General features: G+C 32.9%; 1 protein-coding gene across 4 annotated transcripts in view; it reads left to right on the top strand.

Moving 5' to 3' along the window:
* Positions 1–511: 511 nt before the first annotated feature.
* Positions 512–26,678, top strand: part of LOC114349435 (homeotic protein spalt-major-like) — a 499,984-nt gene continuing 473,817 nt past the window's right edge. For all 4 annotated transcript variants that reach the window (XR_007696687.1, XM_050644745.1, XM_028299810.2 and 1 more), the window contains exon 1: positions 512–952. Coding sequence is in view for 3 of the 4 variants with exons in the window: in XM_050644745.1 (XP_050500702.1) it covers positions 862–952 (91 nt within the window). In the remaining variant the exon portion in view is untranslated. The remainder of the gene's footprint in view (positions 953–26,678) is intronic.

Genomic DNA, 26,678 nt, shown 5'->3' with positions numbered 1-26,678 from the left:
TGCGAAACTCAGATTAATGTAATATGTAGCTACATGCTACATCATGAAACAAGGGGAATACCCGAATTGCAAACCCTCAGATTACTGACATCTGGATGGGAATAGTTAATAATAATTATACTAGTTGTTAATAATAAAATTTTTTGGATGAAATATAAACCGCACAATTTTAAAATCGCATTAAAAAAATCCGCACAAAAAGAGACCTTGCTGTATTATTTCTCCCAGTGTATCTCCATTTAAAAAATAATGTAGGTACTAACAGAGAAACTAATAGCAAATTATTATAAATGAACTTCTGAATACTGGTGTGGTTATGAATTGATGAAATCCTATTCGTTTAGGAATCTCCATCATCTAAAAAATGATCGATGATTTATGAATCGGTTAAAGGCAAGGCGAATCATCTGAATGAGTGAATTTAACCCCTCTCCCATACACAGGTAAACTAGAAGGCGGTGCTTCGTGTGCCGCCCGAGATAGTCGCTTAGTCAAATGCCGAACGCTCAGCTGTACGACTCGGCACACTCACTGTCGACATTCAATTGTCACAACATCGCCCCCGGCCACCTGGACAACACGAAATTTGAAAAGTGCCAGCGGTGGCGGTCCCTTATCATTCAGTGTTATCATTCGCGAAAATTTCTGTACGCGAGCGCCAGCCGATCGGGCTCGAAGCATCACGAGGGTGCGGCGGACGCACCGCCCTTATCTGAACCCCCCTCCACGTTGATCGGCGCCGTTAGACAGCCTCGCGACGTCGACCTGCTCGTATGGTACTTGCACCAATCATAAACTGATAACATGAGTGCGGAAAGTTAAGTGATTTTTTTTGTGGACAGTGACTTGTGTTGTGATAACATGTCTAGAAGAAAACAGGCCAGGCCGATTCGACTTCTGGAGGATGAAGATCCTACGGCGGCTGTTTGTCCTTCTGCGACCAATAATAATGGTAAGTCTTCAGACTTACAGACACCGAACACTAGTCTACACGAGATCCACAAGAAGCAAAAGCTTCAATAAACAAATCTGATCCCTGTAAAAACATTTTACTTTTAGAGAACAAGAAATCCTCCTAATAAATGAACGGCAACTTTGTAAGATTTTTTGACAACAAACTAATAAAAATGTCAACAAATGGACAATATTAATTTTTGTCAAGCTTTTTCCCGAATGAACTTTGTTTATATTAATATTAAAATTGTCCTTCTGAAGGATATTTTAAATCAAAGTTCTCAAAAATACTCTTTTTGATTAAGCTTAAGCTTTCAGAATGCGTTTTTTATTGTTAAAAATAATGACGCAAATTAGAAAAAAAGATCATAATCCTTCTTAGAACTCTAGCCTAAGCGAGATTCAGAACGAGCAAAAGCTTCAATAAACAAATCTGAGCCAAGCAAAAACATTTTACTTTTAGAGAACAAGAAATCCTCCTAAATGAACGGCAACTTTGTAAGATTTTTTGACAACAAACTAATAAAAATGCCGACAAATGGACAATAATAATTTTTCAAGCTTTTTCCCAAATGCACTGTTTATACTAATATTAAAATTGTCCTTCTGAAGGATATTTTAAATCTAAGTTCTCAAAAATACTCTTTTTGAGTAAGGCGCAAATTAGAAAAACGATTATAATCCTTAGATCCTGTTATTTTGGATGAGCAATTTTGAGTTTTGGCACCTAGTTTTTATTACAAATGATTAATACAAGAATCTAAGACTTAAAAAAATGTATCAACAATATTATTTACATACCTAATCATATGTATTCATTAATAAGAATATAATTAGAATATTTGTAGTGGCATGGATGCCACTTTTAATAGAGATTGATCAGAAATTTATAGATCTATGTTATTTAAATTAGAAAAAATACGATCTAAGAAGACTTCATTACAGTTTGTTGTTTTCCTTCTGCAACCAATAATAATGGCAATTTCGCATGCTCGCAGACACCGAATACTGGTCTACATGAGATTCAGAGTGAGCAAAAGCTTCAATTAACAAATTTGATCCATGTAAAAACATTTTACTATACGAGAACAAGAAATCCTCCAAAATAAACTAAGTGCAACTTGGTAAATAAATTTTTGACGACAATGTCAAAAAATGGTAATTAAACAAATAATTTGTCAAGCTTTTTCGCAAATAATTTTGTTTATATTAATTTATACTAAAATTATCACCCTGAAAGAGATTTTAAGTCACAAGTTTTCAAAAACACTCTTTTTGTTTAAGCTTCCAGAATGCGTGTTGTTATTGTTAAAAATTATGACAGTTCTGATTTATAACAATGTTAGTAAAAGTTTTACATCCCTCAGATGTAGACTAAATTTGATTTCTTCTCTTACGCTTTTTAGTTAAAGCACAATAAGTATAGTAAGGGTTAAGGTAAATCGCAAAGATGGCATCAAATGGATAATATTAACAAACGAATAATTTAATTATCAAGCTTTTTCCCAAATAAACTTTGTTTACAGTAATAGTAAAATCGTTATTCTGTTATTCTTAAGGTTATTTTAAATCAAAAGGTCTCACAAAAACCTACTCGTTTGTATTAAATATCAAAATGCGCGTTTTATTGTTAAAAAATATGACAGTTCTGATAGCAATGTTAGTAAAATAAGCTAAGTTTTACATCCCTCAGATGTAGAGTGAATTTGATTTCTTCTCTTACGCTTTTTATTTAAAGCACAATAAGCAGTTGGGGTTAGGATAAAGCACAAAAATGTCATCAAATGGATAATATTAACAAACGAATGTTTGGTCAAGCTTTTTCCCAAATAAACTTTGTTAATTTATTAGTAAATAAACTTGTTATTGTGAAGGTTATTTTAAATCAAAAGTTCTCAAAAATACTCGTTTAGATTAAATTTGTTTTGTTCTATTGTGATTTTCATTAAATTTATATTTGAAGAGTTCATAGCGTTTTTATGTGTCCCCTCTTTTGACGTTTATTTCTTGAGCACTACCAATTGTTTTAGTTTACCCTATATTTCGCGTAAACCTGCAAATAGGTACCTTACTCCTAATAGAATAGTAGTAAATTCATCTGATACCGTATGTACCTACTGTAAAGACAACAAATACAATAAATATACAGAAAAAGAAGATATTTGAGAGTAATTAATAAAAAGAATAATATTTTGTTTGTTTTAGATTACCTTATGTATTTTTTTATTTTTTTTTAACATAGCCTAAAAAAGACTTATTCCTTGCAGAAAATGCTTTTTCAGTGACAATAAATATTGAACAAAATTTCATTGACTATATGAAATCAGAAATTATGACACATATTCTCATTTTATACACACTAAGAAACATGTAAACATATCAGGTAAGACGTTATAATTAATCAAAACAATGAATTAATATTTTATACAATTAGCAATAAAGTTTTTGATAAAAAAGGGTAGTAGAATATAGTTTTGAAAAAACTGATAAATTTGAAAAAATTATGCGTAAACAATACCCATATCAGAATAACAAGTCTTCAGCAGGTACTAAAACAACAAAGAATTATAAATAAAAGTTAAACATTATCATTCTTTCGAGTAATTATGATATATCAGAAAAACATTCTGTGAAAATGAAAAAACAATGTTGTGCTATATTGATCATGAATTTAGATCAAGTAAAGAGCATTTCCACAAATAATAATAATAATGTCTTTTTTAGTACAAAAATTTACTGAGCCTTTAATTTCTTTATAAATTATAGATTTGCCCATATGCCCATGTCAGAAACACTTCAATAATATCATGTTGTCATGACTTTCGGACAAATTTGTACTGGTTCATCTTTTTCGTCCAATTATTTTAAAATAATAAATATTTGTTTTTTAAAATAGTACTGTGAAACTGTGAACACAAGATCTATACTTTTCAAGTATACCATAGGTACGAATATCAATTAATAGATATAAAAGAAAAAAAATTTAAATTGCAGATATACGTAGTATTTATTCCAGAATTATTTTTTTATAAGGGAAAATAAATTGTTTAGCATTAAAAGCATTATGTAGGTACTAGGAGTTAATTCAATGGGACTACAAATAAGAACATTTATTTAACAGGAATCAGATATTTTAGTGTATTATTTTCAAAATTTGCAATATTTAAAAATAATTTAAACCAAGTTTCTCATACTTAACCTTAACCTGGCCTTTGAAGAGTCTTATTTTATTATAACATCAAACAAATATATTTTTTTCAAATTGTAATAAAGTTTTTAATTGTCATTGTCTGTAGAACAAAAGATGAGTGTTTTATTGAATTATTAAAAAAAATTATTATAAAGTAGAAGTATTAAAATAACAATAAAGGTTAAAATATTACATGTGTTGCATATTGTTTTGTATTCATATTTTAAGAATGTATCATTCTTACAGTTGAGTCCGCGAATCTTTACCCGTGCGTCATTATTTAAAGCATACGAAATGTCTTTTAAAGCATACGAAAGCATCATTTTTAAAGCATACGAAATGACAGCAAGTCACTTGCTGTTGCGTTTAGTAAATTTCAATTTCCGACTTATCATCGACTTATTTCGTATGCTTTAAATGATGACACACGGGTAAAGATTCGCGGACTCAACTGTACTTCTGGTGTCTGGTAAGTGGTATATTATCTGAAAAACTGATGGTAGTCTAATCTAAAAGAGTATAATAATTTTACTTATTTTAAAACAAAGTAAAATTTTAACAATTTTATTTTCAAATAAACCAAACAATTTGAAATATCTCCTTGAAATAATATTTTTAAACGGAATATTCCAAAATTTTCAAAAATGCATAAAAATTCATAATGCTAAATAGTGAAAACACAATTTTGACTGCACCTTATGGTTTTTAGATGGTTCAAATTACGAAATTATTTGTTTAATTTTTTCTATCCTTTTCTATAGCTTTAAGTCATCGTTTTCTTAGAGCATTTCTGAATTCTAATCGCCACTGATCTCTTTCCATTAATTGATCATCTTGCTGGTCTACCTTTTTTCTTCCCGTGTGCTGTTTATCTTCTATTTGTTTTGATAGTCTATCAGATAACATTTTTTTGCACATGTCCATACCATTTGAACCATTTTCTGTATGTCATCGACCATTGTTTGTTTATGTATTTAAATATTTTGGCGCGGAGATTTTCGGGCAGCTTTTCTCTTGTCTGAAATTCGGATCATTTGCAGCTATAGAACGTTCACAAATATAGTGCCTTCATTGTTGAAAATTTGTAAGTTATCAGGACCGCTTTACATCCTAAGTAAATAATCAATCTACTTAATCCCCCGCTGTTTTTATTCCATGGCTCACAGCTTACCAAAAACTATGGATAAGTCAAGGCACTACAGTTTGTGCATTTACTTCTGCAATTTTTGTGTTCTCCTTTAGTTGGCATAAGCGACTTATTACATAAGTTATTTGTTTACTTTTAGTAAAGATGCTTTGATCCGAAAAAATATTATTTAAGGCTATTACTGTTCTGCGTAAGTATTTCATTCCTTATAAATAATTATTTTTATGTATTATTTATAAATAATTATGTCAGCATCTTCTGGTGATGTTAAAAACATTTTAAACTGCTCTTATTTCTCTTATATATTAAAAATAACATAAATATGTAATACAAGTTTCTCGTGCAAAATAACATTGTAAACCTTGAATATGAATCTAAAAAAGGAAAACGAAAAAATATTTAAAATAAACCGGATTTAGATATTAGATTTTGATTACATCGGATAAACACGTTGAAGGGTTCACAAAAGAATGTTTGAACACAAAGCACAGTGTTATTCAATAATATATTGATTATAATAGGTGCAAGTAACTATCTACCTACCTATTCAATAAAATGTTAAACATTAAAAAATGAAAACAGATACAATTTTTAATGATCATCTTGGCCCTAACACAGTTGTAGACATGTTAAAATGCTTTCCTTGATAAAGTGGTTTTCAAGGTTTTACTGATATGAGTTTTCGTCAGATGTTGATCGAATCAATCAAATATTCTTATTTTGGAATATATTTTATTAATATTCTATAGTATTGAATTAAAATATAGTAAAAATTGATTTCGGTAACCTTAAAAACCGATATAGATAGTTATTTAAGGTTTTCAGTTTTCGCTTTAGTCTGAGGAACTAAAAATTTCAAAAGATTTACCTTACCTTTAGATTTTTTTTTAGTTTAGTTAGGCAATCGTGTGCAGCTTTCTGATATTTTTGTTGTTAGATTATATTTAAAATTTGCTACTTTAGGGGTTTTCTGATATAATAATCGTTTTATTATAAATAGAAGTATAGTGTATAGTACATTTATATTGAATGATTTTGCCTGATATAAAAATAAAGAGAAACCAAATTTTTACAGACATGTAGGTACATTATAAACATTTTTCTTGGCTTTCTTCTCGACTTATAAAGGAGTTATTGATAGTTTGATCGCCTATATATTATGTATAGTGATGGATGGGCGCGGATACAGAGGGGGGTCAACGGGTCCATGGACCCCCTATTGTATTTAGTCTATAAGTATTGTTTTTATTATTTATTATTTTTTTCTGTCAACCAAAGCTCAATTCTTTTGCTACCGTAGGTATCTGAGTTGACTGAATTTTATCCTTAGAATAAGCGTGAGGTGAGTCGTATGGCTAAATCTGAACAATAAAATATTTGCGGTACGTCTGACCCCCCTATTATGAATTTCTAGATCCGCGCCTGGATGAAGTCCAATCTTTACATCCTCTTGACACTCATCACCATACCAGTATTGTTGCCTTATATTTGCATTTCCGATCATTGACACACATGAACGGTTTAATTGTCTTTTTACTTATTTACGTCTAATTTTAATTTGTTTTAATAATATACTTTGAATATTGTAAATCTCTCTGTGTTTCTTATGGAAAATTACTGTTCTTGATCCTTCGGGAAGAGGCTGTCATTCATTTCCCTCGATGGGTCGTGGTGTGTCCAATAGATACTTTAACCAAATATACAGAATTTAAAGGCAAAACATCAATAATACCGGGATAATTAACCGTCAAGTTAAAAATGATCAACGTAGAGCATTCTTTTTCTTTATAATAAAACAAATGATTGAAACAGAAAAACGTAACGTTTTATAAAGGTAAAGAGGAGTTTTATACAAAGGAGTTATATCGAAATAGACTTAGAATAACAAACTTGATACCGTACAATATTTTAGCATGTAAAAACAAATAATGTAAAATACATATTTAGTTTCCTCACACGTTTTTTTAAATATATTAAATAAAATGCAAATTATGACATTTAAAAAACTGCACTTCATATTTTATTAACTGGCGGCAACACATCTGGCAAAATTTGCATTATCAAATTCTAGCCTGCGGACAAATCACAGTTCAAATATTAACGATATCATACATAAATTAAAGATTCCATCTAAAAACAAGAAAAAAACCATCAACCTGTCATATTTTTAGACAAGTTTTTCTAATTAGGATATAAATGTGTCATCTTTTATTTTTGTTGTTTTAATCGATTAATTGGTAAAAAAAACTCACTTTATTAATAAAAACATTTAAATGGTAGGTTGACAACATGGTGTTTGGATTATAGTTAGGTGATTAGTGCATTAGAAATATTTATTATACATTTGACATATTTATTATACATTTGACATATTTATTTATGTGTATGTTGACCATTCCGTCGGCTATTAAACACGTTGGCTGCCGCGAAACACAAATGTAGCGTCTCATGTTGTTTTCGGTAAACAGCCGCATGACACACTGTAGTTGCCTCCTTCGCATAGAATTTGGAGCCTCGTGACCGTAGGGACTCATTTCTTTAACATTAGGGCAGCCAACGTGTTTAAGGCACGAAGTTACAATTGTTAACATGAATGATAATTTTTTTCCAACTTCCGACAGTGAAAATGTAATTGACAATACATAATTGGAAATGTAGATTAGCAAAAATAGTGCAGGTCCTGGAAGTACATACTTGAGTATGCAAAACCTTAAGACCGGCAACTATGTTCGGATTCTTTTACCTGAGACCTTGAACAATGAAAAACTGAATCTTGCCGGAAGGTGCGATGTTGCCTTGTTTCCCCCTCCCACCACCCCTATGTTACGGGCAGATAAAAAGCGATTTTTCGCAAAAAACATTTTTTTGGGTCATTCTAAGCAAAAAATGTTCTTAAAAGTTTTTTCGTAAAATGTATAGTTTTAAAATGCATTGTATCTACTCTGGGACCGTTCAAGTATTACGTAACGCAAGTGGGGGGGGTCAAAAATTGCGTTACGCAATATTTAAACTCCTATAAGAGTGCGTTACGTAGGGGGGGGGGTTAAAATCTTCAAAAATCGCGTTACGTAATACTTGAACGCAGGGACGAATGTGGCAGGGAGGCGCTTGGGGCACTGCCCTCCCACTAGCTCATTTAATGTAGTAGATATCTCATACAATTTTTATTGAATGAATTTTTCTTTATTTAAAAATCTAATAAAAATATTCAGTCGATGCGACGCGACGCTCCAAAAATTTTAGAAATATAAATTAACAGCGTTCACCCGCACCATTGATTAAAAACTACTACACAGTGTAGTTTTTAATTATGCCCGCACCCGAGGAAGGGCTCTTTTCCGAGCGACCGGATTCACTGTTGTCAAGTTAGAAAAATATCGGGCGCTAGATGATGACTTGCCGTGTGCGAAATAAGAAATATCCTCAGATGCAGGTAGTAACTGGCAACGTTACGGGATTTGGCTTGGCAGTCGGTATCGCACCAATATACTTCACCTAGGACACAGCCCGATCGTAGTTTTCGGTCTGTTAAGTGTACAATTCTCAATACTGACTTCATTATTGTCGATGTCGATATCCAATAATTCGATATGGCAACAAATATTAATAGTGTATGCTTTATTAAGACAAAAATACTTTGGACTTCGAAAAATTTTTAAATACAAAATAATAGGACCTCCTAGACCAAAATTGGACATAATTCAGGCAGGACAAAGTGGTAATAGAACTTTTAATCGTAAATTCAATGAGAAACATTATTTGTTAGTAGACTGGTTATTCGGTTGTGAGGAGACAAATCGCTTCTATTGTTTTAAGTGTTTATTGTTTTCACCACAAGTGGACGAGGATTGGACAATCCAGGGTGTATATGATATTAAACATCTCTCAGAGGAAATTAAAAAACATAATGTTAGCTCCAAACTCCAAACACATCCAGCATTGTGTTGAATACCAATTATTAGGGTCAATAAAAATATACAATCACAGTTAGATTCGGCTTTTAGAAGATCAATAAAGGAACATAACGAGATAGTGACCAAAAACAGGTATGTTGTGATGGATGAGCGATGGTGGGATAACATCCACAACTATATAAGAAAGGTGCTGTCGATAAAAGAGAAGGTAGAGGTAGGAAGAAGGAGTGGTTGACAGCATAGGGGTAAAGGACGTGGTGGTCAGATGAGTGCGAGAGATGGAAGCTGATGCGTGATGGCGAGCGACTGAGAATCGGGCAAAAGAAGGACATCGGGGAGAAGTTATGCTCTAACGAGCGACTCCACCCTGATGCCCTAGTATGAGAGTGGTGGGGTTCAGCAGGTGCCTGCTACATCGAAGTTACGGAGGGCAGGGAGGTCCGACTTAAGGCCAAACTGGTCGACGTGACACTGATGAGGTTTTAGCTCAGGAATCCAGCACTGTCGGAAATGTTTACCTCCGACGCGATGTCTGTTTGCAGATTCCCCAACTAGTGATGAAAAAAAAAAGGATTATTCACTAGAATCTTTAAATACATGGGTAAGTTTGTAATTAGCAACATTTTTTCGGTGTTCATAATTTCGTATTTGCCGCTCAAAATAAAAGTGCCCCACCGATATTTTTACTCACGAGCCGCCACTGCTTGAACGCTCCATATCATATTATGTATAAGTTTTTAGTTTGTGAAAACTGTCATTATAGACAGCAGTGCGTGAAGTGTTTAAAGTGTGCGTGAAGTAACAATTTATTTTAAATTGGACTTACTTTTTCGCACTGTTTTTGACACACTTTCATATAATCAAATATCCTTAACTTTCGCGTTGTCATGGTGATGACATAATGAGCAATAAATTGCGACAAAAGTTTTGACAGTTTTGTGGTTTGAAAGAAGTTAGAATTTTTAAATGTCAAAGTTCTAAAAATTGTAGAATGGAAATAAATTCCAGTGACGAAGAGTTACAGTTTTTTATTTGTTCATCATAGATAAAATATTGTATGAAACTGTGCGTGAAGTACTTTTTGCGAACTTACGCGATGTATAGCACTCGCTCCGTTGTCGCTCGTGCTCTAAACATCGCGTGCGTTCTCAAAAAGCATACTTCACGAACTGTTTCATAAATAACTATTTTTATTGTTATACATAGCTATAAACAATGTTTGAGGGTTTTGTCCGCACCGCACCAAGGATTAAAACCGAACGGAACAGACCATGCAGGTATGACATCCTTGGCGCGGTGCGGACATGCGACAAAACCCTCAAACACTGTTTGTTTATAGCTTTGTTTACCATAAAAAAATTAATTTTTAGCAATGCAAATAATCAAAACCGGTATAATTTGACTTGAACTTTCAATACTGTAAGCAGAAGCTATTTTATTTTTTAATCAAAAGTTATTCGGGTTCAAAAATTGCAATTTTTCGATATTTTTAAAGTTTAACCGCGTTTATCTAGAAACTATGCATTTTATGAAAAAACTTGTAAGAACATTTTTTGATTAGAATGAACCAAAAAATATAAAAAATATGTTTTTTGCGAAAAATCGCTTTTTATCTGCCCGTAACATAGGGGGTAGGAGGGGGTAACAAGGCACCATCGCACCTTCGGCCAAGATTCAGTTTTTCATTGTTCAAGGTCTCACATAAAAGAATCCGAACATAGTTGCCGGTCCTCAGGTTTTACATACTCAAGTACTTCCAGGGTCTGGTCAAAAACAGGTAATAATGATAGATATTGAATGGGATTTTTGTGGGGGAGATTCTTTCGAATAGGTAAGAGAGAGCGAGAACGCGTCTTTTCACTTCAAGAGAAGTCAGAGAGATTCGCGTTACTTTTCATCACTTGGTAACTTAACTAGTAGTTATCACTAACAGAGGATAGAAGAGACGAACCGAGCGTCTGTTCTCTTCGACAGTCAAATAGAGAGAGTTTTTCAGTTTACAGTGTTCAAAAATGTCTGTATTTCTAAAGGAATGGGGTAGAGTAGATAGTGGGATATATTAATAAGGGTTGGATTAAGTGATAATTTAGCATTTGAAAATATTTAGGAGATTATTTTTCGCGTTTGAAAAATTAAACAATTAGGTCTGGATCGCGCGTATGAAAAAAAAGTTTATTAATAGCAAGCTGAAAATTTGTTAATAGCTTCAGGGTGTCTAGTCGGACAAACTTTGATATGTAGGAACACTGGAACAGGGGAAGTTTTAATTGTGGAACAGGTTAAAAATTTGGAACGGTCAGACCACGAAAACATCACATGTATTTTGTCCGACAGAACTTCCAATTGATTTGTTACCCTTTCATTAACCTCTCATGCAAAAATCAGACTGCTATTTATCACCTGTCATAATTCCTGTCATTTGACATATTCTACTTGTTCCACTCATGATAATTCCCATTTGGTAATAAATAGCAGCCTGATTTTTGCATAAGAGTTTAATGAAAGGGTAACAAATCAATTGGAAGTTCTGTCGGACAAAATACCTGTTTTAACCTTTTCCACAATTAAACTTCCCCTGTTCCAGTGTTTCTATATAGTTTGTCTGACTAGACACCCTTAAGCCATTAACAAATTTTCAGCTTGCTATTAATCAACTTTTTTTGTTACGCGGGATCCAGACCTAAATCTACATAGGAATAAGACAAAATTAGTAGTTAGAGCACGAAACAATCTTCAAATAGTAATAATAATTTAATAAGTAGTAAATAGATTTACATTCTTGCGGTATGTCATAATAAAGGAAAGAGGATGCGACGAAGAGGTACGTAGAAAACTTACTACTGCAAAACCAGCTATGATGAAACTAGTAACAATTTGGAAAAACTCAACCATAACAGAGCACACACAATTTAAGGCTGGTAAGAGAACTAATTTGAATTTTTCTAATTTATCTAATTTTTCCCATAGCGACATGTGTATTGTGTATCCGAAATGTGGACCCTGAAAGAAGCAGAAAAAAAAAATAAAAAGTCCTTTGAGATGTGGGTATACCGCTGCCTGTTAAGAATATCCTACGTTGAACACCGAACAAATTTATCAATACCAAAACAAGTCAAAGTAAAATATATAATATATTGCTATTATAAACAAACGCAACAAAGATATTTGCAGTATTTTGGACACATTGCCAGAAAGAACAAATACGATAAAAATATTGATAATCGAGGACAGAGTTAAAGGAAAGGGACCTGGGGAAGCCGTTGGGTGGAACAAATAAAAATGCTGATTAATCTAGGATTACACAAAGCTGAACATCTAGCCCAATACGAACAAGAATGAAAGGAAATTGTAAAATAATTATAAAAATTTTGGTGGTATCACCACATTCCTATAAGGGATTAGGACTGAGGATAAGCCTTCTACTGGGATCTCTCTAAGATTCCATAATCCTCTTGGATATACAGTAGTGTAGCTTAAAATGCAAGACCAAGACGAGACTTGGACAGTCTTGGTCTTGCGCCAGTACACCTGGTCTTGGTATTGCGCTGCCGGTCTTGGTCTTGGTCTTGCAGCAAGAGTCTCGCAGTTGCCCATTAGGCTATTGCATGTCTTAGAACAACGTAACAGAGAGGTACATTTTAAGCTTGAATATCATAGCCATATTAAGACTATCCAAATTGGTAAATATCTAAACAACTGACACCAAGTGGGGTTTGAACCCACGATATAAGTGATACTTGCCTATGTTCTAACTAACTAAAGTTAAAACTACCTCTTAAAACCCACAAAATATCCTTTGCATATCTCAACCGATTTTAGAGCAATAAATAAATCCTTAGTTTGTAAGACAAATTTCAACACCCCCTATTTGGGAAACGAAGCATTTATAAAGTAAACGTTTATGAAGCAAACTGTCATTATTTTTCTTGCAGAATTACCCATTAAAGTTTGCCATACATATTTAAAAACATCCTGTATTGATGAAAAACATGGCTAGTTAAAAAAGTACCTAACTTTTTTATTATCCGGTATAAATGAATGAATAAAGAAACATAATGCTAAGAAAATATGAGGCTATAGTTGGGTTTTAATTTCAGTATGCTATTGCATGCTTGAATAATAAGTTAGCATAATGCTAATAGAATATTCCGCAGAGTGAGAAAAACACAGTTTGATTGGTACACCCGGTATACAATGACAATAATTGACCTGTCTATCAACAATATTATTACAGCAATATCTATAATGAACAAGACAACATATTAAAGAAATCACTTAAATCGGACAATAGGCTTATTAAATTTGAGACATTAAAAATGACCCGTTTTTAAGGTGGTGCGTTAATTTCTTGGAGAAGTGTATATGGTTAAAATAATATTTCGGTATTTTGTTTACACGATATCCGGCATTATCTGTACTTTTGTCTCATATTATTATCTTATGATACTTTTAAATAATAGCCGCGCTGTTTCAGCAAATTTTGTTTAGCCGAGTGACCTCATAGCACAGTCAGCATAAACAATACATAATAGTTTTACTATAATAACTATGTATACCGATAATATTTCTGGTGTTTGGATTCCTAGAAAACTAATAGTGAAAAAATTAATTACTTATATACTTATTAAGTATATTTTCTGTTAGCTAAGGTGACACATTTTTAAAAAGTTTGTATACGATATTCGATATTACTGTAGGCGTCGCATCGCAGGACTGTTATATTATGATTAGAAGACGACCATTCTCAAAACCTGGACAATTAATTTCAGAGCGAAGAAGTCGGCTGCTGGGAAAGGATGTACAAAATATTTTATTTTTACATTATAATAATAACCTCTGAGTACATGTCAAAAGTGTTTTTTTAATGGATATTTTGATTCGCTATGTATGTTTTTGGTATTGGTCGTAATGCGCATAAATCCAGTTTTCAATTTTTTTTTTATTTCTCATAGAGTATCTAAGAATATAGCCGAACTTATATACTCCCTAAAACGACCCGCAGTTCTAACTGCAAGACGCAAGAGTCTCGCAGGCTTAGTCTTGTTCTTGCTCAAGTCTTGCACAGTAAACAAGACTGCAAGACCAAGACCAATTTTGGGCAACACTAATATATGACAATACTAATATATGATTTTACAATACTAATATATGATTTTGAAATTCTTTTATCCTACGTATCTTCTATTCTTCTTTTTGTCTTTTAAATAATTATTTACTGTACGTATTGTTTAAAATACTTATTCCAGTCTATTTCCATTATCAGTTGCTCTTTTATAGTCTTCTTCAATCTTCATACCAGTTGGGTTTCGATATTATAGAAATTTTCTGTTTTTTACATATTAAATGCCATTTTATGAATACTCTGTCAGATTCACCATAAAACGCTTAAAATTCACATTCTACTTTAGTTATTATTTTTCTGGATAATAGATATAAATATTTACATTGATTGTTGATCTATTAAAATTACTTGTTGCTCCCAGTTGAACCATCGAGTGGACTATATGACCGGATCCACCAGATAAAAAAATTATGCTCACGATTAAGCAGCGATTTATCAAAAACCAGATTTAATATAATGCTTTGCTCGTTCTTGATTCACCGATAGCATTCAACTAACTAAATTTAAAATTTAATCAACCACCTGGTCGGGCTTTTTCCTTTTTTCGAACATTACTGTCATTCTGAAAGGCATTATGGTGTATATAATTAAATAAATGTTTACACTAGATATCATCTTACAGAATATGTCTCTAGAAACAACAGATGTTAGGTTTTGTGAACACACGACCAGTTAGGATGTATAAATCGGGTGATATAATAGTGTGTTTCATTCATGTTTTAGAAAATATTAATGTTTTGACTGTTTATATTTTAACACATTTTGAAATACTATCTATGTATTTCTAACAGTTTTATACGAGAGAAGTACAAAACATTCAAAATGATCTCTCTATTTGGTAATTTCTCTCTCATCTACTCACTATTATTGTAACTGTTGGGATTTGGCATAAATATCCCATGAATCAGGAATTGATACCCAACCAGAACATCAGTATTGGTAGGCTGAAACAGAACGCGTAGATAAATATACATACCTACGGCATCAAATTATGATTGGGAGGGATAATTAGATCCATTAACTGAAGAGAAGAATAGGTCTTGGGTGGGCAAGATGGCAAGATATGGAACACTGGGAAAAACTTTTAAAAGTGAGCTGCCCGTATGCCTGAATAGAAAATTCCTCCTAGTTTTGACATACGAAGCAGAAACACATAAATTAATAAAAACCTCGGCTACCAAAGTGAGGGTCATACAGAGAAGAATGGAGTGATCCATGTTAGTAATAACTGAGAGTCAAAATTAAAAATGAAGACATCAGGAGAAGAACCAAGGTGACTGATGTCATCGATAGGATAGCCTGCCTAAAACGGAGATGGGCACGACACATAGCTAGAATAACAAACAAGAATAGATGAACAAAGAGGTTATTGGAATAGAGAGCAAGGGAAGACAAGAGAAGTGTCGGTCGATCACCTACAGGCTGTGTTTAAGAAAGCTAAATAAAAACTGGATGCGAGCAGCGTAAGATAGACGGAGTTTGAAACACAAGGAAGGGACCTATGTTCAACAGAGGACTTTGGAGGCTGGATAATGATGATGATTCCATGAATAACCAGATAACTTATGTCTCAGTGCTTCTATGAGTTCCCTCTCCTTGTTCTTTTCTGCTTGACAAAAGTTGTTCTCGTCATATGCATCCGATTGGTTGCCCTTGAGTTGTTCCGTTGTTCCGAAATACTGGAAGTAAATACAATTAGACAACAGTAAGTATGTTCGCAGAAGATATAATTTTCGTCAGTGGCGAAAGATTGATCGACACGGTCCATTAAGATACGGAATAATCATCATCCGCCCGTTTTATGGCCACTTCAGAACATAGGCCTCCCCTATTTGCATCCAGAGGACACGATCTTGTGCAGTATAGATTCAATTTTTCGTCATCTTTAATAGATTATCTTGCCATAGCGTAGGTGGTCTTTCTCTATTTCGTTTATCTGATCTTGTTCTCCATTCAGTTAACTTGAGTGTCCACTTTCCATCCTTCATCCTTGCCACGTGGTCAGCCCATCGCCATTTCCACAACATCTGTTACTCTGGTTCTGGTTCGTAGGTCTTCATTTGCGATGCTGTCATTTATTGTTACTTTATCATCGAAAGCTTCTATTATCCTCTTTTATGCTATTCTGAGTTTTGAAGCATTTATTTTTGTTAGGGAGAGTGGTACCGCACCGTAGGTCATTAGTGTTAATGAAGACTTTCCGTTTCAGAACAATGAGTATGTTGCTGTCTTTAAATAGGTTTTAGAAGCTCCGTGTGAAGAATGTGAGAATGGAGAAGGGCGCAAGAGAGATACCAAAATAAGAAGACGATATGCTGCTCACTCATGTGCTATTCTTTTTGACATCTCATCAACATTTAGCATTTCTTTGCATTAGTTAATAACTATTTCCGCACTGAACGTACCATAACCATCTTTCCCTGTGTTTTTTTTTACAAAAATCCTGAAACTTCTTTAAACTTTAAAAAGGGGGTAAACCCTGTAGTTGGCTTTATACCTTCAATATAACAACGTGGAATGAAGTAAAGACTTTTGTTGTATGTAGGCATATGAATTTATTAAAAAATCCTTAAAATTTATCCGCAAGGGAGTGGGAGTACAAAACGTTTTCGGTCAAACTGACCATCATCAGTTTAAACGTCCAGTGTACAAGTACTTGTGTACAATCCTTATAAATCCTTAAAATTAATCCACAAGGGAGTGAAAGTACAAAACGTTTTCGATCAAACTGACCATCATCAGTGTAAACGTTCAGTGTAGAAGTACTTGTACACAAGTACTTGTACATTCCAGTTCTTCCACTCCCTTGTGGATAAATTTTAAGGATTTTTGAATAAATTTATATGCCTACATACAACAGAAGTGTTTACTTCTATTAAAAAATCCTTACAGCTATTAAAAAATCCTATAACAAGTACTTGTACACTGGACGTCTACACTGATAATGGTCAGTTTCACCTAAAACGTTTTGTACTTCCACTCCCTTGTGGATAAATTTTAAGGATTTTTTAATAAATTCATATGGCTACATACAACAGACGTGTTTACTTCATTCCACGTTGTTTTTTAAACTTCTTTAATTTCTGGATCATTAAAATCTAATTGTAAAATGTCAGTAAAAATTTGTCGGAAATAGGCTATGATACATCGAATTTGGTTGAATTTAACTTTCAGCGGTAATGGAGAAAGCCAGGAAGGAGCTGAAAAGAAAGTAATTTAAATGATTTAAAAAATTGGTGGAGGAACAGATCATTTCTGCTAAGGCAAAAGCTCTATTGCTAAGGCAAACAATTTGTTTGCTAGATATAATTCATAATTTAAAATATTTCGCCAAGTTAACGGCTCACTCTTCACTTGTGATTTTGTGTTAATTTTGACATTAAATTGACGTAGATCGTGTGACATTTTGCTCTCATTCCACCTATATACCAAATACCAAAGGAAATACCTTTGTAATAGTACTAAAATGGCTCCGGAAGGAAAGAGAAAACGAGGTAGGGTAGATAGAGAACAAGTTGGAGAGAAGGAATAAACAAAGAGGTGAGAGAAAGAAACAGAAAATGACCTGACGAAATGGCAATTGAAAGTCTGAAAACGGAGGAGGGCGTTGTAAACCGACATGTGTAGTATGTGCGAAAATAAATGAATTTAAAAATTTTAGTTGAATTGTTGGAAAATTAAAAGCGATCTAATGATAAAAAAAAGTTTCAGATTGGAAATAAATATATCAATAAATCTTCGATGAAATAAAATTATTTTGATATAATATTTAAAAGTCAGATCAGTAGACAATAGGTTTGTTCTAGCATCAGTGTCAAACGGTTTGAAACCATCAGCGAGTAGAGGGGATAGCACTGGTGACTATTATTATGTTCTCTCACTGGCCAACTGTTTGCTGGCGGTTTCTGACTAGTTTGACTAATTACAATGGTTTTGAATCGTCGTCATGGAAACCAATATCGTCGTCGTGGTAACCCATTATATTGAAAGTTTGGTTTTGACAACCCTGTCAAAGAACTCATTTATGATATTTTAACTGATTAATATTTTATTATTATTTTCACTGATAAATAAAAATTGATATAACTCTATTTTTTGTGGCTTTTTTCCTCGCCTTCCTCAAAAAAGTGTCTTCCTCGCACTCGACTGCTTGCCCGAACTCCGCTATCGCGTCGTTCGGGTCAACGGCAGTCTCGTGCATGAAAGTCTCACTTTCCGCACTAGTTAGTAAAATAACTATTACAGAAATTTGAAAAAATTAGATCAAATAGATAACTATTTAAACATTCAAATATAATTAGATCAAATAGATAACATTTAAACATAAATATAAACATTTCTTTATATTATTAGCACATTCCTAAACTACAGATATTCTGATAAACGTCCAAGCATTTATAGGTATTGGGCCCACCATTAAAAAAATTTCTTACCTCCCGCATGAGACTTTTTTTATTCAGTTATTCATGTCGAGCCGGATAACTCTTCTATTCCTGAAAATTTTCTGGAGGGTGGCGTTTCGTATATATAGAGGTTTCTAAACTTTAGTGCGTCCGACAAATGGAGTACCCTTAAGCATTTGTCGGACAATATTACCAGTAAATATTTTCATCAAACAATTTTTTTTTAATATTATGCATGCGTTTATAATTTTCTTGAAAAAATTTTATTTTTAAAGTTTATTTTATTTGGAGCAGTATTTTATTTTACAGCAGTGTGAAGAATCATTCCGTAGTGTTACGGTTTTTTTAAACCTTCACAATTCATTTATATATTATATTTAAAGATATTTAAATACTTTAAAACCCCCTGGTTACGCCTATGGTAGTTCCTATAAAACAGTTGGTTCGTTCGCAAAAAGGTTCTGTTCTGTTGATTTGTTTAGGAATGATTTGAGATTCTAGAAATATGCTGTCTTTTTCTCGTTCACAGGTTGCGCATAGGTTCTTGTCACGTAACTGAATCAATCAGTGGTTCCGTGCTTGAATGGTTCGTCTGAGTGGGAACTCAGATCGAATGACATTAATCAAAGACGGATGACATCCGGTCTGTCCATTTTGGTTCTTGTCTTGACGACAGTGCACGGTTTGCAAAATTTTAAGTTGTGTTTTGCTGATCCAGATTCATCCGCCATAAAATAGGTTGGTTTTACAAAAAACCATCGTCTAAGACGGATTTGAACCTATAAATTTTGTGTGCGGATGAATAATATCGGTTTAGTTACTGTGACATAATCTCAGCTTGTCCAACATCTGCGGTTGAGGAAATGTCCTATGACAACCCCTATCTGTTGGCCACATAATACCTCAGGTAAATATCTTTAGAGCTATTATTAGGTTTATAGCCTTTCGTATTTCTACTGCCTCACATTGTCCCTACTGACAGTGTATTTTCTCTCCTTGGTAGGCCAATTTCGTGAGGACACACTTAGGGGACTAGTGGCTCTCCGATGTCCAATAGCTAGTAACCACCTACATAGCACCTTTAGTTTAACCAGAGTTACCACCACTGGAACACCCACCACGAGACCACGAGAAAAAAAAACGAGAATAGGCAACGGTATGACATACCGCATGTCATAGTCTACGTTCTGAAACATCCACGTCAGTAGTTAAGGGTTAAATTCGTGTTGTGATCTAGGATTAATATAATATCGTTAATTTCTTTCCAGATTTTTTTTGTTACTAAGAAATCTGACAAAGATACATTGTTGTTTGATCTTAACTCCCATTTTTTGACATTAAAAAATTAACATTTTATTCAGTTTTTATTGTAGGCGTGGTATTAAAAAAAGCAACTATTGCTAATTTAATTTTATTGATCTATAGTTTTGATAACCTTTAAAATCAGAATATATAAATAAATGTTAATTCGAGAAACACACGTGTAGAATACAAACATGAGTTTATGGGAACTCTACAGATACTTTAAACATTGTGTTCATTATAAGTACCCGTTATTGCCAATAAGTATCTAACAAGCATACCAAAGTTATAGTATTTGGTAAAGACAAGGAGTACCGTTTCAATAATGGTACCTGCAGTTACGGAATGGTAAAAACACATTTCAAACTTATGTGTAACGTAATGCCACATGGACAGAAAGGAATAAATACGAAAAGAAATTAAAATAGATCGCAATATAGAGAAACAGGATGACAGAAGAGAGATAGCTCCTGAAAATATTGGAGTGTAGTCCTCATGAGAAAAGAGATGACGGTTACGAAGAAGTTAAATTGACGGTGTCAAAGACGTCGTCAAACAGGACAATAATTCGTCCCACAATAACGTATCGAAGCGAGGCATGGACTCTGAACCAGCGGGAAACAACAAAATTACTGGTACTTGAAAGAAAAATACTGCGGACTATCTATGGGCCTTGTAGAGAAGAGAAAACAAGAGAATTGAGAAGAAGACACAATGATGAACTCCAGACAATATATGGAGATGAAAACATAGTACGCTACATCAAAGCAAACCGAATAAGATGGGCGGGTCACGTGCTAAGATCGAGTGACGAAAGACTTCTGAACGCCACATTCTGGGAAAGGCCCGATGTCAGAAGGTCAGTTGGTCGCCCAAGAAAGAGATGGAAGGATGCAGTAGCCAGTGATCTGCGCAAAATGGGAGTACAGCAATGGGAAATAGCTGCTAAAAACCGACAACAATGGAGCAATGGAGGTAAATAGTAAACGCGGCCAAGACTCACATACAGTTGTAGAGCCAAATGATGATGATTATGTAGTCTATCTCTTTTGGTAACTATACTCGAACTCGTGTCACATATTTATGTATTTCATTTCTACTGCCTGTATTTTACTTTTTTGTCGCTCTGCTAGAACCCACAAACAAAATTAATGTAGACCAATATATTGACTTTACACATTATTTTTTGTTTTTACTTTTGTTATTTAATTCTCATTTATGAATTTATTGTACATTGCATAGTATTGGTTAATTTTTTTAATTCTATTGTTACATACTTAATATTTATTTTCTGTCTTCCGTTGTATTTTAATTCTATTCCTAAGTATTGGAAGGTTCGATCTTGTTTTATATCTACTTCTTTTATTTTTGTATGTTTATCTTTTCTTCTTCTTTATTTTTTCATATGACCATAACTTTTGTTTATAAATTTTCATTCCATATGTCTATATTTCTTTGTAGTTGTTTCTCATTTTCGGGCAATATGGCGACGTCTACTATTCTTAACTTCCTATGCAAATATGCATTTTTTTCACTTTTACATTACATTCTTTAATTATCTCACCCATGTAAATTATAAATAGTGTTGAACTTAATCTACCTCCTTGTCTCAGACCATCTTTTTTAGTAAATGGTTTTTATGTTCTTTTTTGACTGATGACATAATTCATATGTGGATTAATGACTTTTCTGTAATGTGTATTAAGTAAATGCCCTGTTACTACGTAAAGTTGGCTTCTTGTCTTCACAAAGTCACGTTTATTACATCTGATCGAGGTACTTCAGGCGAGTACGGATACAACATATATAATAACTTATTAAAAGATAATAAAAAGACTATTGTTTCTTGTTATGTATTCATAATTCAAATTATATAGCCATTTATTCTGTATGACAATGAACAAGGTCAGGATTAAATCATTACTATGTTCCACATATGTGCTTTAAACAAAAACTTTCAGGGAAGTATAATAAAATGTGTTAACGTTTATGATATTTTAACTATTATTAAATCTTTTTATTATTTATTATTCATAACTTAACGGTATTCTGCATAAATTATCTTCTTTATAAGGTGATCAATTATCTACGATGATTTGGCAATTTATGTCATTAACACGGTTTATAGTCAAATTATACAGGGTGTCCCGAAAAGATTGGCCATAAATTATACCAGACATTTTGGAGTCAAAAATAGTTCGACTGAACCTAACTTACCTTAGTACAAATGTGCTCACAAAAAAAGTTACAGCCCTTTGAAGTTACAAAATGAAAATCGATTTTTTTCAATATATCGAAAACTATCAGACATTTTTTATTGAAAATGGACATGTATCATTCTCATGAGAGGAGCATCTCAAAACAAAATTATAGTGAGATTTGTCCACATCATAAAAATTTTATGGGGGTTTTGTTCCCTTAAACCCCCCCCCCCAAACTTTTGTGTACGTTTCAATTAATTCATTTTTGTGGTACCATTCGTTAAATACAAGTACGTTCCAATTAAACTATTATTGTGGTACCATTAGTTAAACACAGTGTTTTTAAAACTTTTTTGCCTTTTAGTCTTTTTTGATAAGTCACCTTAAATGTACATTATAAATAAATTTTCAGATTATAACAGGTCTCTATAATTAATCGTACTTAACCATATACAAATATGTGGTGGATTCGACAAATATTCAAAATATCTCGATAAACACTGCCTTATCGTAAAAGGACTAGGAGGCAAAAAAGTTTTAAAAATACTGTGTTTAACTAATGATGCCTCAACAATAATTTAATTGGAACGTACACAAAAGTTTGGGGGGTTTAAGGGAACAAAACCCCCATAAAATTTATATCGGGTGCACAAATTTCACTTTAATTTTTTTTTAAGATATTGCTACCATAAAAATGCCACATGTCCATTTTCAATAAAAAATCTCTAAGAGTTTTCGATATATGAAAAAAAATTGATTTTCATTTTGTAACTTCAAAGGGCTGTAACTTTTTTTGTGTGCACTATTGTATATAGGTAAGCGAGGTTCAATCAACCTATTTTGGACCCCAGAATCTGTGGTATGATTTATGACCAATCTTTTCGGGACACCCTGTATTTATTAAAGAAAAATTACTACATGTGTAAATAATACACGAAAAGAAATATTCACACCATCTCCACACGTCATTCTTCCTTTTCGTATATTATTTACACATTATTAAAAAGTTTTTATATACTTGGCTTGGTTGTTTTCACGGTCTCCGCAAATTTTGTAATCCATTTTAAAAATAGCTCTAGGCTACCTAGGTACTTGAAATTTTCAGAATAGCTTAGAACTAGCTAACAATGAATTATTTAACTGTTATTATACAGGGTGATTAATTAGTGGGGTAAAGCTCCGTAGATCCGTTATAGTAATGGATAGCGATAAAAGTTAATAACAAAAATATTGTAGCCAACTTTGAACTTCACATTACAAAATTAGTTAGAATGTTACAGGATGTTCGATAACATAGTGGCAGATCTAAGTTATGTTTTTTTAATGGAACACCCTGTATTTTATTTTGTATTTGAAATCTTCTTAACTACTCCATTACAAAAATATAAAGGTTTAGTTTGTTATACAGTTTATTAACAAAGTTATAACCAATTTTATATGAAAATCGTAACGAGTTTAACTCCCTGTATAAATAAAAATAAGCACAACGGCAATGGTTTATTGATGCCATATTTTTTTAGTTATTGTCAAAATTTTCGTAAATGATCGATATTGCTAATTTTCTTTATATTGAATACAGGGTGAGTTAAAACGCAAGTACATTATTTTCTCAGTAATTTTAAATGAAACACCCTGTATTTTATATCATTATCGAAAAGTACCATTACCGTACTTTAATTTTTATGTAACATTCCCTATGCCTAAATTTATTAGTTTTCGAGATATTTCATTTTTCAGAGCAAATTATTAATTACGGGTCTAAATCTATCCAAATTTTAGGTAAGCCATGACTGAATTATTGTCTAAAACTGACAATTTACGATTACTGATTATTATCGATCTGTAATCAAAGTTGGCTACAATTTTTGTTATTAACATTTACTGCTATCTACTACTGTAACGGATCTACGGAGCTTTACCCCACTAATGAATCATCCTGTATGGATAAATCGAATTTTTTTTTATTTCAAACTATTTTAAAAATGTGACTAATGCTAAATTGATGGTGGGTCAGTGGCATTACACTGCCGATCGAGAGTTGCCTAGTTCGAATACAGCTGTTGTGTGTCTTTTTTTAATAAATAATTAAAAGTTCATATATTTAAAATTTATATTTTATAAGTTAATTATTATACGGTAAGCGGCAAAATAAACAGTACTAAAATTCGTATGCCTCAAATGTTTTCTGAACGTTGTTATAACGTTTGTCAATATCATATTAATGATAGATACTTCAGGATGGTTTTCAGTTTTGCAGAAAAAATTTTTATAATGGGGTACTATTTTCGGCCATACGGAAAAGGTCACGAAAATGGTCCAAGCTTAAAATCAACAGTGGTTTCAGAAGGACAAGTTAACCTGTCACACTGCCAGAGAGTCTCTTCGAATACTGTGCGTTCATTTTTGGAACTTCCACTCACCAGAACTAACGCCACCAGATGCGTACATATGGGAATGCTGAAGAGGTCATCGTCTGCCATTTCGGAATTCCAGAGGCAGTGGCGAATCTAGAAATTTGCCTTGGGAGTGAAAATTTGCTTTAGGGGGATCGTCCAATAAAAACCAACCAAAAGACATACAAAAGATAAACTCAATTACATAAAAGACATAAATAATAACTTATAGGCATTAAGTTCCCTTAATTTTCCTAATTAGCGTGTTTATTGGGTTGAATTTGTCTTTCTATGGTTTCGGTTTCATGTGAGCTAATATATTTTTATGTTTGAACATTTTTTTTATTTAATTTTGGACCTTGTTAGGTTGGACATTTCCTTATTTTCCCTCCCCGTAGATCCGCCACTGGCCAGAGAGCATCTTTAACATCTGTTTTATCGGGAACGTGCGTCGTCGTGAATGATGTTTGCAAGGCTATATAATGTATTATAGATAATATATAAATAATCATAAACATTTCAATATTAATTTTAGTAGGTACTGTTGATTTTGCCGCATACTGTATTTTGCATCACACACATAACATACTTCATATTCTGCGCTAAAAATTTGTTCGAATTATTAAATCGATGGATAACATGTAAGTTCTAATAGGTTTGAGCTGTTAATATTTCATCTGCATTGCAAATTATATTATTATTACCTATATTAAATACATCAGCCACCGATTTATCTTGACCTCTTTTTTTTCTGTTCATTTTAAAACATCTAAAAATTATATTCCTGCAAAGCTGATATACTTGAAAAGACTATCACTTATCTCTACACTTACATTCCAGCTAAATTGCCTAGTACCTCTATAGACTGAACATTAAAAATAATATCTCTAATAAACTTTCAATAATTGTACGATATGACTGACAACTTTCCGACGGAGTGGACTAAACGATGCCCATATCATCGAAGTGACATTATCTTTTTTCACAAAGTGAATTATAAATATTATTGGCCTATAAATTGTCTATAATTTGTTCTTATTACGGCAATTTTACTGAGTTTATGAGCAGTGGACTGCGCGGTATTTGGAAAATTTAAATTCTTTAGGAATCGTTCAAAAAGACCGACACAATCGGATGGATGTGGACCAGCTGCTTCGACTAAATTTTGATGTAATATTATTTCCTCGGGTAATTTTGGTAATTGTCGTTCATTAATTATCTTTTATATCATTTAACAGTTACACTTAAAGATACTAAAAACAAAAGGAACCTAGTACTCAGTACAGAACAGGCAATCCCGCTTACAGTTTGTATTTTATCAATTACTATTATAGTGTAGGAAACAGAGGTTGAACCTTGCAAAATGGACACAAGTCCGGTTTTATTTTTTTTCTGGCATATCAAGGGGTGCTTATTATAAGACTAACTTTTTCTGAAAAAATTTCGCCCGGGAACCCCCCTTTTCACCCCTTTAAAGGGGGTAATTTATGGTTTTTGCAGAACGTAGCCCTTCCTGTACCTTTTACAAAAAATTTCTTTTATAGAAATATGAAGAGGACTATATTTTCTACGATTTATTTCTGACAGCATCTCTCTATCATCCGACGTTTAGCAAGGGTGGCGCCCCAAATTTGACAAGTTTTTAAAAAAGATGTTTTTAAAAAATATATATTTTTCCCTAACTGTAACGGAAATTAAAAAGAAATGCTGCGGAGATTATTCACAAATAGATGATTGATTTTTTGGTATAGGTTTCACTTAAGGGTAATTGCCCTTTTTTTAATTACAGGGTGTTACATTTTAAAAACCCCTTTTTATACCATCTGAACCGTTTATGCTAGAGTAAAAAGACTTTCAGCGATTACCCATGTACTGGTGTTATTTACAAATTTGTATAATGCACCCCCATTTTTTTTCCGGAACCACCCAAACAAAAAGAAGAATTAATAAATAAAGTGATTTTCTTGGAATCCTTTACACACAATGCCCTTCATTAATATGCTTCATATATCATTTTGTGCAAGTTATTATTACCCATGCATGGACACTAAA

Source organism: Diabrotica virgifera, chromosome 1 (genome assembly GCF_917563875.1).
Source record: "Diabrotica virgifera virgifera chromosome 1, PGI_DIABVI_V3a".
In the NCBI taxonomy this organism is placed as follows: Eukaryota; Metazoa; Arthropoda; class Insecta; order Coleoptera; family Chrysomelidae; genus Diabrotica; species Diabrotica virgifera.
The sequence above is the reverse complement of the archived record's forward strand: the minus strand, read 5'-3'. Positions and strand labels throughout refer to the sequence as shown.